This window comes from Triticum urartu, chromosome 6A, assembly GCF_056163025.1.
Source record: "Triticum urartu cultivar PI428250 chromosome 6A, HENAU_Tu73, whole genome shotgun sequence".
NCBI classification, from domain to species: Eukaryota; Viridiplantae; Streptophyta; class Magnoliopsida; order Poales; family Poaceae; genus Triticum; species Triticum urartu.
In genome coordinates, this window is record NC_141878.1 from 531,533,188 (window position 1) to 531,551,132 (window position 17,945).

Genomic DNA, 17,945 nt, shown 5'->3' on the forward strand with positions numbered 1-17,945 from the left:
AGTGATCTAGGAGTAGATCAGTGGACAACGGTCAAAATTATCCTTATAAGACTAAGGAAATATTTCTCGGTTATGGAGGTGATAAAAGAGTTTGTTGTAAAGATTTACATCGATGCAAGCATTTTACATCGATCTAGATGACTCTAAGTCTCAATCTGGATACATATTGAAAGTGGGAGCAATTAGCTAGAGTAGCTACGTTTAGAGCATTGTAGACATAGAAATTTGCGAAATACATACAGATCTGAATGTTGCAGACCCATAGACTAAACTTCTCTCACAAGCAAAACATGATCACTCTTTGGGTGTTAATAACATAGCTATGTGAACTAGATTATAGACTCTAGTAAACCCTTTGGGTATTAGTCACATGGAGATGTGAACTAATCACATAAAGATGTGAACTAGATTATTTACTCTAGTGCAAGTGGGAGACTGAAGGAAATATGCCCTAGAGGCAATAATAAAGTTATTATTTATTTCCTTATATCATGATAAATGTTTATTATTCATGCTAGAATTGTATTAACCGGAAACATGATACATGTGTGAATACATAGACAAACAGAGTGTCACTAGTATGCCTCTACTTGACTAGCTCATTGATCAAAGATGGTTATGTTTCCTAGCCATAGACAAAGAGTTGTCATTTGATTAATGGGATCACATCATTAGGAGAATGATGTGATTAATTTGACCCATTCCGTTAGCTTAGCACTTGATCGTTTAGTTTGTTGCTATTGCTTTCTTAATGACTTATACATGTTCCTATGACTATGAGATTATGCAACTCCCGTTTGCCGGAGGAACACTTTGTGTGCTACCAAACGTCACAACGTAACTGAGTGATTATAAAGGTGCTCTACAGGTGTATCCGAAGGTACTTGTTGGGTTGGCGTATTTCGAGATTAGGATTTGTCACTCCGATTGTCGAAGAGGTATCTCTGGGCCCACTCGGTAATACACATCACTTAAGCCTTGCAAGCATTGCAACTAATGAGTTGGTTGCAGGATGATGTATTACGGAACGAGTAAAGAGACTTGCCGGTAAAGAGATTGAACTAGGTATTGAGATACCGACGATCGAATCTCGGGCAAGTAACATACCGATGACAAAGGGAACTACGTATCTTGTTATGCGGTTTGACCGATAAAGATCTTCGTAGAATATGTAGGAGCCAATATGAGCATCCAGGTTCCTCTATTGGTTATTGACCGGAGACGTGTCTCGGTCATGTCTACATAGTTCTTGAACCCGTAGGGTCCGCACGCTTAAAGTTCGATGCTGGTTATATTATGAGTTTATGTGTTTTGATATACCGAAGGTAGTTCGGAGTCCCGGATGAGATCGGGGACATGAAGAGGAGTCTCGAAATGGTCGAGACGTAAAGATCGATATATTGGACGACTATATTCGGACATCGGAAAGGTTTCGAGTAATTCTGGTATTTTTCGGAGTACCGGAGAGTTACGGGAATTCGCCGGGGAGTAGATGGGTCTTATTGGGCTTTAGGGGAAAGAGAGAGAAGCTGCCCCCCCCAAGGCCTAGTCCGAATTAGACTAGGGGGAAGGGCGGCGCCCCCTCCTTCCTTCTCTTCTCTTTTTCCCTTTCCTTGTCTACTACTCCTACTACTTGGAAGGACTCCTAGTTCTACTAGGAAAGGGGAATCCTACTCCTGGTGGGAGTATGACTCCCTAGGGTACGCCATAGAGAGGGCCGGCCCTCTCCCACCTCCACTCCTTTATATACGGGGAGAGGGGCACCCCTTGGAGACACAACAATTGATCTCTTGATCTCTTAGCCGTGTGCGGTGCCCCCCTCCACCATAATCCACCTCGATAATATCATAGCGGTGCTTAGGCGAAGCCCTGCGTCGGTAGAACATCATCATCGTCACCACGTCGTCGTGCTGACGAAACTCTCCCTCAACACTCGGTTGAATCGGAGTTCGAGGGACGTCATCGAGTTGAACATGTGCAGAACTCGGAGGTGACGTGCGTTCGGTACTTGATCGGTCGGATCATGAAGACGTACGACTACATCAACTGCGTTGTGCTAACGCTTCCGCTTTCGGTCACTCTCCCCTTTCGTTGCTATGCATCATCATGATCTTGCATGTGCGTAGGAAATTTTTGAAATTACTACGTTCCCCAACACCAAGGACCATAGGAGAAGAAGCGGACCGGTGGCGCGGCCGACAAGAGGCAAGGAAACCCTAACTCGGAGGTCGCATGGAGGGAAACTGTTTATCTCATCCGACAACAACAAAATGTGAGTTATGTGCCATAAAAAGTATGTCATTGGATGCACATTTCAAAGTACTTTTCTAATGATGTTTTTTGACATAAACCCATATTTGTTGACCAAAATTACAAGTCAAATTTTGACACGAAAAGCGGAATGACCTTGTATTGAAAAATGGAGGGAGTAGATAAAATCAGCCTTTACATGAGTTTTCTAAAAATAATAAATTATAGGCAAGTCTTTTAAGAAATCATTGTTGCCTTCCTTATGCAACATGTATATGTATTCACACATATGACACACATGTACTTTCCTTATGAGCTAGTCAAGTAGAGGCATACTAGTGACACTCTGTTTGTCTATGTATTCACACATGTATTATGTTTCCGGTTAATATAATTCTAGCATGAATAATAAACATTTATCATGAAATAAGGAAATAAATAATAACTTTATTATTGCCTCTAGGGCATATTTCCTTCACTTGGATCTGCGGTGGATTTCGGGCCTTGCCGGCGGGAAGGCTTCGTTTTTAGTTTTGCTACGGTTTGTGCCATGCTCAGGAAGACGAGGCGGCGGGGGCTTCTTGAAAATGAAATAAGGTCCTCCCCGTCTAGCCCCCGCCCTAACAATTCTTCTAGCATCGTTGGAGGGCATGTGGAGGTTTATCTCCAACGGATCTCGTGGGATCGGTTGGCCTTCTTCTTCGGTGGATTCCGTCTTCGTTCGTCTACGTATATGTGTTTGCACGTTGGACCATTTCGATCTAGGCTTCTCTTCATCGGCGGCGGCGGTTGTTGTTCTAGTGCGCTGTTTTTATGGGGTCTCAGCACGACAACTTTTCGACTGTCTACTACAACAAAATTTGCCCTGCTCCAATGAGGGAGGGGCGATGACGGCGGCGCACCTTCGGCTCGTTCGAGTACTTGTAGTCGTTGCTAGGTGGTCTACGGACCTAGATGTAATTCTTACTTCTGGTGTTCTAGGTACTACCTTGACAATTGATGAATAGACCGGAAGTTTTCTCGAAAAAAATCACATTTTGCCGGTGAAAACAATGGTCAAAATTAGACATAAAAATATGACACACCATGCTTTTCTTTTGAGGGGTTACACACCATGCTGCTTTGGATATGGGCTCAATCACATGGGTGATGACTTGTATCCACACGCCATGCTAGGCCCGCCAAGGCCCAACTAACTTCTGGCGAGCCACGTCGGGCGTGTCAAATTCTGCTCCAGTCTTCCCTACGAAAATAGACGGCGAAAAGAAAAGAAAAAAAAATCTAGAACCTTCCCTGGCTGCGGCGAGCCCACGAAATCCAACGACTGCCAGACCGCCACGGCCCTCCCCGGAAGGAAGGAAGGAAGGAACCAGGGAATCCACACCCGCGGCGAAGGTAATCCCCGCGAGGGCGGCGAGGGGAGGCGAGGGAATGTTGTGGGAGTGGGAGGACGGCGACGAGGCGGCGCGGACGGGCGAGGAGGTCCCCGTCGATTTCGACTTCTTCTCCTTCTTCGCCAAGCCCAAGGTGAGGAATCGCCTCTGCCCCTTCGATTCATCGCCGGCTTGGTTTCCCCTAGGGCAGGCCGCGCGAACCCCCGCCGCTTTTCGGGTTGTTGGATTATGCGTTTTTATTTAGGGGGGCGGATCGTGTTCATGGAATGCTGTTGCTGCCAATCGAGTTCCTAATCTTTTTCTGTTGGATGAGGTTGCTGACGGCGAAATTTTCGCGTGCAGGATTACTACAAGATACTGGAAGTTGATTATGATGCGTCGGAGGAGACAATAAGGTCGAGCTACATCCGTCTTGCGCTGGTCAGTGTTTGCCCCAGCACGCCATTCTACATGTTTTCCCCTTCGTAAAGCGTGCGGTCTGAAATCCTGCGACGGAAATCGCTTACCTGAAACTGTATTGATGTCAATAGTTACAATCTCAATAAGGAAACCTTAACCTAGAAACACTGCTTTAATTTTTTTGCTCATCATGCAACTACTTCTAGGTTTCTATTATAGAATTTTTACTTTTGTATTTCGCATTGACGCCTTCACCGTAGTGACCAATCTACTATTTTCTCCTGTAGAAATGGCACCCTGACAAGAAACAAGATGAAGAAAAGGCAACATCCAGATTTCAGGACATTAATGAGGCATACCAAGGTGCGCTTTGGTAGTTGATAAGTTATTCAGTATCCTCATGTTCAACTCGGAGAATCTACATAATATTTTAACCGTTTTATCATGATGTGCAAGCAGCATATCATCTAATCACTTGCAGTTTGCCCCCTTCTTTTCTGCTTGCTTCTAATATCCAAATTTATTAGGAACATAGCAAATGTGATAGTGTACTAATGCGCAAGAATTCATCTACGAGTAATCCTAAACATTGCATTAGATTACATGGGAAGTTCATTTGGTCCCTTTATAATTTAGACGCTGCTGAATTACCTGGATTTTGCAGTGCCTGGTGGAGTTTTACGATATGACTGCCATAAGACTAAGAATAATTTTGGTACCGTTCGTGAGTTAGAAGATGTCAAGCGTGGTTTCAAATTGCGATAAATTTGTTTAGGGACTAAATAGTTCTGTGTTGTACAGTTTGCACTTGCTTGGGGGCACATCATCCTGTGTTAAATCAGTGAAAGATATCCCCAGTTAGCCAACCTCTTGGAACTCATCTACGTCCATTTAGGGCAAGTCAGTCATTGCCTCACGCAAACAGGCCATCAAACTATGCACTTAGATCATACTAAGAAACTAGCGGAAACGATTTATTTGGTCATGACATTTGAGCCAGACTTGTTGCACACCTTGGAGGGTGGTCGCATGCATTAGTAGTAAAAGCTGGCCATCATTTGTTGATCACTGTGCAATGTAATTATTTGCAGTTTTGCACTGACTGTCAAAATACGTTTCTTATATAACCATTTTTTTCGCTAAAGAATGTTCTTCCACGATGCATCTGCTTTAGCCTTCTATCTAGAAACCGAGATAAACAAGGATGATACATCAGGTGCTTCATTCATGACATCTCTTGTTTTTGACAGTTCTTAGCAATCCAGTAAAACGGCAGGAGTATGACAAGAAAGGTGTTTTATACGTTCAGGATCAGAATGCAGCGGTGAGTACCCCCCACCCCACCCCACCCCACCCACCCCTGACCATCACCACCACACGCAAATCTTCTTGTGACATTTTTTTTTTACTTTCAGGATTACCTGAACCGACACAAGGGTTTAATACTGACATGCAATGGCCTTGGTGTAAGGTACTCGGTGTGGTGAGCTTTTTCAGGGGTACAAGGGTCTGCGTCTATGTGCTTTCGTGGCTGATGTGTGTAGTTGTAAAATCCCACCTAGTTCACAAAGTTTAGCACAGTACTACCATCTGGTGGGGGCTTAGCGTTTCATCCTACGACAGACATGATTTATATTTGTTGATTGTCTGTTGTAGGTTGCAGGAGGCATAGATGCCCTATGTTGCACATTTGCTCCTGAAACACTGTTCCCATCCTATGAAATGAAAGCATCTGTGTTCATGAATGCCTTGCCATTTTACTCATAGCATTGAGTGTGGTTGGATGTCAGAAAATGCTTACTGTTTACCGCTGTGTTCTTTACTCCCCAAATTTCTTCCCTTACAAGGGAAAAATAGATATGGTTATAGTCCTGGCATTGTATTTTCCTTTTCACTTACTCCCTCTGTAAACAAATATAAGACGTTTTAGGTCACTAGTGAACTAAAACGTCTTTATTTGTTTATGGAGTGAGTATCTTATAGGAGTGATAATTGGTCACCAAGTAACTTTCGAAGTATCTTTTATTTGGAGAAATGCTCAGTGAAATGAATCAGTTTTCTCTTACCTTATACTCCCTCCGTTCCCAAATGTAAGTCTTTTTAGAGATTTCAATAAGTGACTACATATGGAGCAAAATAAATGAATCTACACTCTAAAGTATGTCTACATACATTCGTATGTTGTAGTCCATTTGAAATGTCTAAAAAGTCTTATATTTAGGAACGGAGGGAGTAGTACATTGGTGCTTATTATTCTGAAGCTCGAGTGCTTGATTGGGCACCAATGCTCAAGAAGTGGTTATATTATTATTATTTTTGCGGCAAAGAAGTGGTTATATTTAACCTGTACTGTTGTACATAAGCACATCTTAAGAGTATGAATGCATGTGATAAATTATCTAAGCACCAACGATGAGAGGGCTCACATTGGAGCAGATAAAATTTACAAGGTGGTTGATCATGTGGCTATATTCTCTCCCCTGAAGCGCACACATCTAGACACGTAGTGTACAGGCCCTCCAGCCCCAGAAATCATGAGGCCCTCAAACTTTGTCGCCCTGCCTCATTTTCAGCTCAGAACTTTGCCAACAAATTTGGAGGGTTTAACATTGTAGATGGTTCTGAGTGACTGTAAATCTTGCCAACAAGACTTAGGAGAAACGGGTGAAAAGGTTGCTGTGCTGAAGCAAATAATCCATCCGACATTTTAACATTTTGGCGCTTCTAGTCAGGATCATGAACGCTGGGTGAGCAAACACAATTGGGAGTTTCGAGCAAGCACACTAGTAAAACTCAGATCTCTCATTACAGTTGATTGATGAGAGGAAACAGCTTACAACACAACTTGTTTCTTTCTTTCAGCAATAGTTGAAAAAAGAAGACGGCCTAAAATAATAAGCTGGCTGTGAAGCCTAAACGTATGCTAAAGCATCATCACTCTTCCCCTGCTCAAATGATATTGTTTTTCAGATCTTCAAATTTCGCAAACAGTTCGTCTCTGCTTTCCTGCGCATAGTGAAAGCCGATCATTAAGCGCGCGCACCAGGCATGACTGGCACTGGTTCTGTAATGATATAATTGGAAACATACCTTAAAGAGGAGGTACCGTGTGATGAACCAGACTGAGTAGCCAGTTCCTACGATTTCCAGCACATTTGGAAGCTGCAACAGGTAATTCGCATGGTTTATCATACGTGGAGCAGTAAGTTTTTGAGTACACACAGATCTATCCAGCGATGGCATAACCACGTACCAGGGGAACAGAATCAATTGCAGAAATGATTTTAGATAGGATCAACAGAGCAATCAAAGCACCGCCTCCGAGGATGACAGTAGTGGGTGTCACTTGGATGTCCAACTGAAATGAGCAGGCCCAAAGTAAGTGTGACTGTGTGAGCAACAAATAGCAATCAACTGGTTCCAAGACTGCAGAATGTATTCAGGAACATACAAAGGTACATAATATCTTTATCAAGTTCAATCTGGAAAGTAGAAAACTGAGGTTAATGTATTTCAGCAACAGAATATAAGTTATTTTGCGTGGCGTCTGATTAGTACAGTGCAACTTCATAACAGTTTGTGCAAATGGAGCTCTAGATCTCGGCATATCTTGCATTAGATCCTAGCCACCCAGCTTAGCGATTCTCAAATCACATTTGCATGTTGGCGGCATAGCCATTTTCGCACAGCCATGTTGTACTTTTGTGTGCTCCTGAATACTAGATTGCAATCCAAGGGAGGCGTCTAATTGCAATTGTTAATATGGCGGTCGATATTGAATTCTGTCCATGTTTCCAAACGTAGGAGTGGAGAGGATCTCAGGATCTCCACCCAATTTGGGCCAACCATCATGGCCCTGAAGCTTGCATATCCTCTACTCTCTCTCTCTCTCTCTTTTTTTTTGCGGGGATATCCTCTACTCTCTAATAAATACTAATAAACAGATATATAGAAGCAAAGCAGCAAAGGAGGAGTAAACCTTGCCGAGTAGGTCGTCCACGCCGCCATCCGCCTCGGGCGACGACACCGGCGCATCTTCCACCGTCACCTCCACAAATCCACCGGAGACCTCCCCGTCCGGCGCGTCGGGCTTGTCCGTGACGACGGTAGTGGTGGCGGACCCCGACGCCGACGCGGGCTCCTCGGACGGCACCTGGTCAGGCCTGGTCGGCGCGGCGGAGCGGCAGCGCCAGCCTCGTCGGGCCGGGGCGCGGAAGGTCACGGAGGCAGGGAGCGGCCGGCGGTGGACGCGGGCCGAGGATAAGGGAGCGGAGGCCGCGGTTGTGGAGACGAGGACCTCCATGCTTTCCTCTCTCTCTCTCACTCCACACTGCTTTTTTCTTTTTCTTTTCTGTGGAGGGCGACCAGCTGGTTTCTGGGGTTTGAGGTTTCGGCGAGCTCCCGGGGAGGATGAGGGGTGGTGGGCTGGCTGCCTCGCTGACGCACAGCCGTGTGCTCCACGGTCCACACTGAGAGTGTGTAGTGCAGTGCCGGTGCTGGTTTGTCTTTGCCGCTGGAAACACAGCAGGCGCCGCTTTCCTCGGCCCCGCGCCCGTGCTTCTCGTTGCGCTCTTTGGCTTTGGCCGGACCCCCGGCTCTCCTTTTCTCCGTCTTTGCTTTTGGAAATTAATGATGTTGGTTTTGGGATCTGTATAAATCAGCGTACGGTTCGATTGGCCTCTCGAATATGCTGGAATTCATTCATTCATTGTGCTAGAATACAATGGCGTGAATAGTGGTTGTGGTGGTAGTTCAGGTGGAGCGTCATGGTTCCTCTGTTTTGAAAATGACTTGTCTGGCTTTACCAGAATTCGTAGAAACCAGATACACAACAACCATACAATGCAAAATGAACATTTCGATCTGAATTTAATTGAGGCGACCTCCTCTATACAATGCAAAATGGACACTGTATGTAGGCTGCGTCGTTTAATTGGAACCGGAGGGAGTAGCTTTTTCTTTATGTAATATCTTGTGTACTTGCGCCGACGCATGTACCTCGTCGGGCAGTATGAAATTCATGTCATTGGCGGGCCTGACTGCCAACATTAACAGAAAAATTCATGTCCCTTGGGGCGACTCTTGGAGATCCATAAATATGGGCGATCGTCACACATGTAGACTACCAAACAATATGCACAACATTGTTTTTAGCCTGTATTTACTCGCCCAACTAAGTCATAGACGCAGTGATATGGGCATGTCACCATTGACCGACAATTCTATTAAAGTTGAGCGAGTTAATGAGTCAGGCCAGGAAAACGTTGTGGAAAATAATGTCATGCATGCCGCCAGACTTTGTCGAGGAAACGATGGTCGTGTGCGACAACTTTGTGGTCCGAGAATTGATCTTGTAACTAGCAGACTAGCGACCAGTTATATGATGTGTGCACCTGATTCAAGAGATGGTATTGGCACATGGGTGCATAGTCCTAAACGTATGGAATCTAGAGGTGTATGGTCAGGCTTGATCAAAGAAAGGATAGAAAGGAAGCCACGTACGCATAAAATGCCAAGAGATCATAGTGTCCAAACTAAAAAGGAATCGAAACAGCGTCAATTTATTCGGGCGCTCAAGAAAATACAAGAGGCAAAGGAGGAGCCTGCGCTAGCTGTGGTGGAGCCTAATTTCCGTACCCCTCCGTGCAATGTGAAGTTGTGATACACAGAGTCCTAGAATTAATCTGTTAGGATTCCTTGTTTTATTTTGTGTCTACACGCTAGCTAGCTGGCTAGCATGGTACATAAGTCATTTTGTCTTTTCTAGTTAGGATTTGTTTTTTATAGTTAGCACTCGTAAGAGGGTTGGAGTTTTAAGTTTCTAGATAGACTTTGGGGTTGCATAGGTTGGCATATAAAAGCCAGGCTATGGCCGTGTAAACAGATCAGTTTTGAGTTTTATTTCGAGTATGACATATACAGAAAAACGTCCGAGTTATGGGCGGCCATATCTTGTGTATTATCTGATAGAGGCAAAGGTGTCCCGATGTTTCGATGAGATGGTGGCTATCGTTTTCTGTGGGAGTCGACCTTGACGATCCGACTACGAACGTGCGAGACGTCGCGCCTTAGCAATCGCTAAACCAACTTCCGAGGGGTTATTGACCACGCCGGAGCACGATCAACCTGACCACGAGGGCCTGTTTCCTGCGAGCAAACGAAGAACAAGCAAGAAACTGAGATTGCAATCTGGATATTGCGAATATAAGATGAAAGCTTTATTGATCAAGGTGGGGTTCTATGACGTCTTGGTCTGGTCGTTGGACACAAACGAAGTACGAGAAGTTGCAGCTATGGCGAACTTTTAATCTAAACAAAACCCAAAGTCTAAACGACGCCCTAAGGGCTGTATATATGGAGGAAGAGAGGGGAATTTCGTGGCCCTTGAGAGTGGGGTCCGAAACCAACCCTAACTCTTGTTTCCCCACACATACGGACTCTAAAAATAGCCTATACTTAAGTATTTCGAAATTACATGGGCCTGGCCCATTAATAAGGTGACGCAACACCTAGAATAGCCTATGGACGAATATTATGAAGTGGCATCTTGTATATTTCGTCCATGGCTTCATGCACTCCTTATGGCGGCTTCAAAGTCCTGAAATCATCACTTGTAACTCCGTTCTTGATCCCCTTGCGCATGCCATCAACTTCATGCGTGTTCTTGCTCCAATGTTCATCCTTCTCCAAGCTAGGCCCTTCATTTGAAAGCAAAACAAATGTATCCAATTTAGGCACCATCATAATCTCATGAACATTAGAATCATTACCAAGAAACGAAAGTACCTGGTAATTTAATTGGCGTGCGCGAGCTCTAGTAATTGATCCAGTATATGTAACAGTAGGGGCTGTGGGTGTAACAATGGTATTAATGTCCTCATCATCCTCCCCTTCTTGAAATGAAGTCGTCCTCGACGGAAGCTCATCTTTCTCACCCAAATAAGGCTTCAAATCTGCAATATTAAAAGTGGGACTAACCCCAAAATCTGCAGGTAGCTCAAGTTTATATGCATTATCATTTATTTTCTCTAAAACCTTAAAAGGACCATCAGCACGTGGCATTAGCTTTGATTTGCGCAGATTAGGAAATCTATCTTTACGCAAATGTAACCAAACAAGATCTCCAGGTGCAAACACAACATGTTTTCTACCCTTATCTCCAGCAAGTTTATATTTAGCATTCATACGCTCAATGTTTTCCTTAGTTAACTCATGCATTTTTAAAATCAATTCAGAACGTTCTTTAGCATCAAAATTAACCTTCTCCGAAGATGGAAGAGGCAACAAATCAATAGGTGCACGAGGTAGGAAACCATACACAATTTCAAAAGGGCACATCTTAGTAGTAGAATGCAATGAACGATTATAAGCAAATTCAATATGAGGCAAGCATTCTTCCCACATTTTCTTGTTATTCTTCAAAACAGCCCTAAGCATAGTAGACAATGTTCTATTGACTACTTCAGTTTGTCCATCAGTTTGGGGGTGACAAGTAGTACTAAAAAGCAGCTTAGTCCCCAACTTAGCCCATAAACATCTCCAAAAATGGCTAAGAAATTTAGTATCACGATCTGAAACAATAGTATTTGGCACACCATGTAAGCGAATAATTTCACGAAAGAACAAATCAGCAACATTAACAGCATCATCGCTTTTATGACATGGTATAAAGTGTGCCATTTTCGAGAACCTATCCACGACAACAAATATGCTATCCCTCCCCTTCTTTGTTCTAGGTAAACCTAAAACAAAGTCCATAGATATATCCTCCCAAGGAACACTAGGTACAGGCAAAGGCATATATAAACCATGAGGATTGAGTCGTGACTTAGCTCTTTGACATGTAGTGCAGCGAGCAACAAAACGCTCAACATCCCGTCTCATCTTTGGCCAAAAGAAATGTGTAGCAAGTATATCCTCCGTCTTCTTGACGCCAAAGTGTCCCATTAATCCTCCTCCATGCGCCTCCTGCAACAACAAAAGACGAACGGAGCTAGCTGGAATGCATAGCTTGTTAGCACGAAACACAAATCCATCGTTAAGAACGAACTTGTTCCAAGTTCTCCCTTCCTTACAATTCTGCAATACATCTTTAAATTCAGCATCATTAACATATTGATCCTTGATGGTCTCCAAACCAAATATTTTAAAGTCAAGTTGTGAAAGCATAGTATAACGACGAGATAAGGCATCAGCAATAACATTTTCTTTACCCTTCTTGTGTTTAATCACATAAGGGAAAGTCTCAATGAATTCAACCCATTTAGCATGTCGACGGTTCAGTTTTGCTTGACTTTTAATGTGTTTCAAAGATTCATGATCAGAATGTATAACAAATTCCTTGGGCCATAAATAATGTTGCCATGTTTCTAAGGTCCGAACAAGAGCATATGATTCTTTATCATAAGTAGAATAGTTCAGACTAGGCCCACTCAATTTTTTAGAAAAGTATGCAACAGGTTTTCCATCTTGTAATAACACACCTCCTAATCCAATTCCACTAGCATCACATTCAAGCTCAAAAGTCTTATTGAAATTAGGAAGTTGGAGTAAAGGAGCATGTGTCAACTTATCTTTCAATACCGTGAAGGCTTCTTCCTGTGCGGTACCCCAAACAAAAGGTACATCCTTCTTTGTAAGCTCGTTGAGAGGTGCAGCAATGGTGCTGAAATCTCTCACAAAACGCCTATAAAAACCAGCGAGGCCAAGGAAACTCCTCACTTGTGTGACCGTTTTGGGCTGCGGCCAATTCTCAATAGCTTCAATCTTGGCTTTATCAACTTCAATTCCCTGTGGAGTAACAACATAGCCAAGAAAAGATACTCGGTCGGTGCAAAAGGTGCACTTTCCAAGGTTACCAAACAAACGTGCATCACGTAGAGCAATAAAAACAGCACGTAAATGTTCCAAATGTTCCTCCAAAGATTTGCTATAAATCAATATGTCATCAAAGTAAACTACCACAAATCGTCCAATGAAAGCACGTAAAACTTCGTTCATTAACCTCATGAAAGTACTAGGTGCATTAGTTAACCCAAAAGGCATGACTAACCACTCATATAATCCAAACTTAGTTTTAAATGCTGTTTTCCATTCATCTCCCAATTTCATACGAATTTGATGGTAACCACTACGCAAATCAACTTTGGAGAATATTGTAGAGCCACTCAATTCATCAAGCATATCATCTAGCCTAGGAATAGGATGACGATAACGAATAGTAATATTATTAATGCCTCTACAATCAACGCACATACGCGACGTACCATCCTTTTTCGGCACTAAAATGATAGGAACAGCACAAGGACTAAGGGATTCGCGTATATAACCTTTGTCGAGCAGTTCTTGTACTTAACGCATAATCTCCTTCGTCTCCTCTGGATTGGTACGGTATGGTGCCCGGTTGGGTAATGATGCACCGGGAATTAAGTCAATTTGATGCTCAATCCCACGAATAGGTGGTAATCCCGGTGGCACGTCTTGTGGAAAGACGTCGGCGAACTCCTGCAAAATGTTAGTGACAGCAAGAGGCAAAGAGGAAGGCACGTCCTCGTATGAAAATAATGCCTCTTTGCACACAAAAGCATAGCAAACAGATTTGCTAAAATCTAGATCATCAATATCAGATTTGGTGGCAAGTAAACATGCACTTTTCAATTTAATTTCAGAAGCAACACTAGATTGTTTATTATTATTAGGCTGCATTTGTTGCTCAAATTCTTTTGCCACAATCTGATTTTCACTCTTAGTTTTCTCCTGTTTTGCTTTATTAGCTCTATTAATATCATCTTTCAAAATGGAATCAGGAGTCATAGGAAGCAAAGTAATTTTTTTATCCTTATGAACAAGAGTATACTGATTGTTTCTACCATGGTGAATAGAATTTTTATCAAATTGCCATGGTCTACCAAGTAATAAGGAACATGCTTGCATCGGTACCACATCACAATCAACATAATCAGCATAGTAGAGATACTAAAATGCACACGAACAGTACGTGTTACCTTAACCTTGCCGCTGTTGTTGAACCATTGGATGTAGTAAGGATGTGGATGTGGTCTTGTGGTGAGAGATAGCTTCTCCACCACCTCGATGCTAGCCAAGTTGTTGCAACTCCCTCCATCTATGATCACGCGAACAGAACGTTCCTTCACAACTCCCTTTGTATGGAACAAATTATGCCTCTGATTTTGCTCAGCTTGTGTAACCTGCACACTCAAAACACGTTGAGCAACTAAACATTCATACCTGTCAGCATCTTCAGGAGCCATGTATTGCGTCTCATGATCAGAATCGTCTCCACCGTGTTCGTCACGTGTAATAAGAGCCAAAGTCTCCTCATCATAGTCACTAGCGGACTCATACCCACCATCCTCAGTAACAATCATCACACGCTTAGATGGGCATTCTCTCGCATAATGACCTCCACCCTTGCAACGTCGACAAATAATATCATGTGTTTGCCCTGTTGATGCCATGGATGAAGAAGAGCTCTTTGCAGGCCCAGAAGGTGTGCTCTTGGCAGATAGTGGTGATTGTGCCTGCTTTATTGTATCACGGTTGGAGGTGGCAGCCGACGGAGGCGCCGGTGAAGCAGAACGTGTGGAAGTAGATGATGCACGTGATGTCCATGAAGAAGGTCGACCTGCAGAAAAGTTAGTCCGCGCCAATGCCTGTCGATCCTGCACTTCACGTTCAGCTTTACAAGCAAGATGGAATAAACGAGTGATATTAGTATACTCCTTATACTCTAGAATCGTCTGAATCTCTCTATTTAATCCACCCATAAAACGTGCAAGCATAGCTTCATTCTCCTCAACAATACCACATCTAATCATGCCAGTTTGTAATTCCTGATAATATTCTTCTACAGAATTTTTTCCCTGTCTTAAGCGCTGTAATTTTTGAAGTAATTCACGTTGATAATATGGTGGAACCCAACGAGTACGCATAGCAGTTTTCAAAGCAGCCCAAGTAGCAGGAATGGGATATAATCTACAATGCTCAGACCACCAAACACATGCAAAACTAGTGAATGCACAAACAGCAGCAGGAACACGTCTCTCCTCGGGATATTGTAAACATGTAAATCGTTGTTCAGTTTCTAACTCCCAAGTAAGATATATATCAGGAACATATCTACCCTCAAATGGTGGAATATTCAATTTTAGTTTAGGGAGATGGTCATGATCTCGTACCTGAGGGTGAGCCCTACCATTGCCATTATTTGCATGTGGACGACCTGATGGTTGCTGTGCTGGTGGTGGCACGTAGTTCTGATTTTGATCAACCTCATCCTCGTAATCGCCAGCAAAATCATCCTTCTCCGCATCAGCAGCAGGAGCCACAGAAGTAGCAACAGCAGCACCAACAGTTTGGCCAGGTGCAAGAGGGAGACGGCTCGCTCGGCGGAGGGCTGTTTCACGATGTGTAGGTAGTCGTCGTTGTTGTTGTTGTAGAGGTGCGTTAGGTGCAGCCGGTGGTGGTGGTGGAAGACGCGCGAGCAATTCATTAAACCTGTCATCGAGCTTTGTTTCGAACGTCTTCTCCATGTCATCTATCTTCTCCATGGCCTCTTCAAATCTGTTTAGCACATCCTGCACCTGTCCATTCATCATTTACTGAAATTTATCATGCAACTCCTGATTCGTCATGTTCTCCCAGTCAGTCTCTTCGACTTGTGATCCTGCCATGGTTAGCAACAATAGAAAACACACAAGAATATGATCCTACAGAATACTAACAAGAGGTGGTGGTGGCGGGTGTCACAAATCCGTCAAGCAAATCTCAAATTCTTACCAGTTCTTACCCAGCAGCAGGCGGTGATCGGCAACCGTTGTAGTCAAAACTCTCAAAAGCTTGGATAGAGCGATTGCCAGGGAGAGTCAAACGCACGACGTAGAGGTATGTGGAGCTGGGAAGGCTTATAGTATGGTAGCAAAAAGGGTCAGCAATAATCAATTCAGAGATGCAAAGTTGAATAAACGCTCAACGACGGTACTGTGCTGGTCCTAGGCTAGACCGTGCTAGAGACGCGAGCCTAGAACACTAACAAAATCACGGCGCTGCACATAAATAAGGGAAAAGCACACTCTGGAACTTTTTTTTTTCGCTCCTCTTTTTTTTTGCGAAAAATTACTATAATGGCGAGTGTCTCAAAACTCTTCCCTCGTCAAACTGATAGGATGGGCACGAAAAATTTTTTCCACTTTTTTTTTCGGAAATCAGGGCAGCGACGACGAAAAAGTGCGACAAAAAATCACTATGATGGCACGTGGCTCAAAAGACTCAGAAAAGCCTAAAAATAGGATAGGGAAAAAATATTTTTGCCTGTGAAAATTTTGGCCTAAAAACTTCCCGGGGGTCTCCAGACTTTTTTTTTCCGAGACCTACGCAGGCAAGGAAACACGAATCGGAATTGAGATTGATCTCAAGAACAAACCTAATATGACAAGAACTCGGATTGGTGGTGGATATATGGTTGTGGTATATGGTAGCGGTGGTGGTATATGGATAGAGATTGATGGTGGTATATGGATACGGATTGGTAGTGGTATATGGATAAGGATTCAGAGCGGTGGCGGATAAGCAAAAGTGGTAGATGGGCGATGATGATGGTGCGGCGGCGGCGTGACAACTTATGACCAGAACTCGAAACTCTAAAAGACTAGACTCTAAGACCAGCAACTTGACACGACGATGCAACCGCAAATTCAACAAAGCAAAAACCCTAAAAAGATTATGCAAAGGCTCAGATTGGTTCGGATATGATGAACTAACCCTAATTTTTTTTGTGGCTTTTTCGTGGACTGTAGGTATGAAGAACAGACTCGATCTAATCTACGAAAAACTGTAAAATCTCACCGAGCAACCTGGAAATCTGATACCACTTGATAGAGGCAAAGGTGTCCCGATGTTTCGATGAGATGGTGGCTATCGTTTTCTGTGGGAGTCGACCTTGACGATCCGACTACGAACGTGCGAGACGTCGCGCCTTAGCAATCGCTAAACCAACTTCCGAGGGGTTATTGACCACGCCGGAGCACGATCAACCTGACCACGAGGGCCTGTTTCCTGCGAGCAAACGAAGAACAAGCAAGAAACTGAGATTGCAATCTGGATATTGCGAATATAAGATGAAAGCTTTATTGATCAAGGTGGGGTTCTATGACGTCTTGGTCTGGTCGTTGGACACAAACGAAGTACGAGAAGTTGCAGCTATGGCGAACTTTTAATCTAAACAAAACCCAAAGTCTAAACGACGCCCTAATGGCTGTATATATGGAGGAAGAGAGGGGAATTTCGTGGCCCTTGAGGGTGGGGTCCGAAACCAACCCTAACTCTTGTTTCCCCACACATATGGACTCTAAAAATAGCCTATACTTAAGTATTTCGAAATTACATGGGCCTGGCCCATTAATAAGGTGACGCAACACCTAGAATAGCCTATGGACGAATATTATGAAGTGGCATCTTGTATATTTCGTCCATGGCTTCATGCACTCCTTATGGCGGCTTCAAAGTCCTGAAATCATCACTTGTAACTCCGTTCTTGATCCCCTTGCGCATGCCATCAACTTCATGCGTGTTCTTGCTCCAATGTTCATCCTTCTCCAAGCTAGGCCCTTCATTTGAAAGCAAAACAAATGTATCCAATTTAGGCACCATCATAATCTCATGAACATTAGAATCATTACCAAGAAACGAAAGTACCTGGTAATTTAATTGGCGTGCGCGAGCTCTAGTAATTGGTCCAGTATATGTAACAGTAGGGGCTGTGGGTGTAACAATGGTATTGATGTCCTCATCATTATCTGTGATTTTCCCGTCGTGGAAATTTACTAGCGACGGAGGGTTGATCATCACATCGACGCCTACGTGCTGATCCAAGGGGGTCATTAT

The 17,945-nt window shown here is 43.6% G+C and overlaps 2 protein-coding genes across 2 annotated transcripts; one reads left to right on the top strand and one right to left on the bottom strand.

Annotated features, from left to right (window-relative positions):
• Positions 1 to 3,488: 3,488 nt before the first annotated feature.
• On the top strand, positions 3,489 to 5,788 carry LOC125514694 (Chaperone DnaJ-domain superfamily protein). Its single transcript, XM_048680038.2, has 5 exons — positions 3,489 to 3,777; positions 3,987 to 4,064; positions 4,331 to 4,406; positions 5,294 to 5,367; positions 5,459 to 5,788. Exons 1-5 carry the CDS (start codon positions 3,682 to 3,684, stop codon positions 5,528 to 5,530), a joined length of 396 nt encoding a protein of 131 aa, XP_048535995.1. The 5' UTR covers positions 3,489 to 3,681; the 3' UTR covers positions 5,531 to 5,788.
• A 1,023-nt stretch (positions 5,789 to 6,811) lies between these two features.
• Positions 6,812 to 8,495, bottom strand: LOC125514693 (uncharacterized). Its single transcript, XM_048680037.2, has 4 exons — positions 8,023 to 8,495; positions 7,297 to 7,401; positions 7,134 to 7,205; positions 6,812 to 7,049 (listed from the first exon to the last, which is right to left on the bottom strand). The coding sequence occupies exons 1-4, from the start codon at positions 8,344 to 8,346 to the stop codon at positions 6,993 to 6,995; spliced, it is 558 nt and encodes a 185-aa protein (XP_048535994.1). The 5' UTR covers positions 8,347 to 8,495; the 3' UTR covers positions 6,812 to 6,992.
• Positions 8,496 to 17,945: the final 9,450 nt, after the last annotated feature.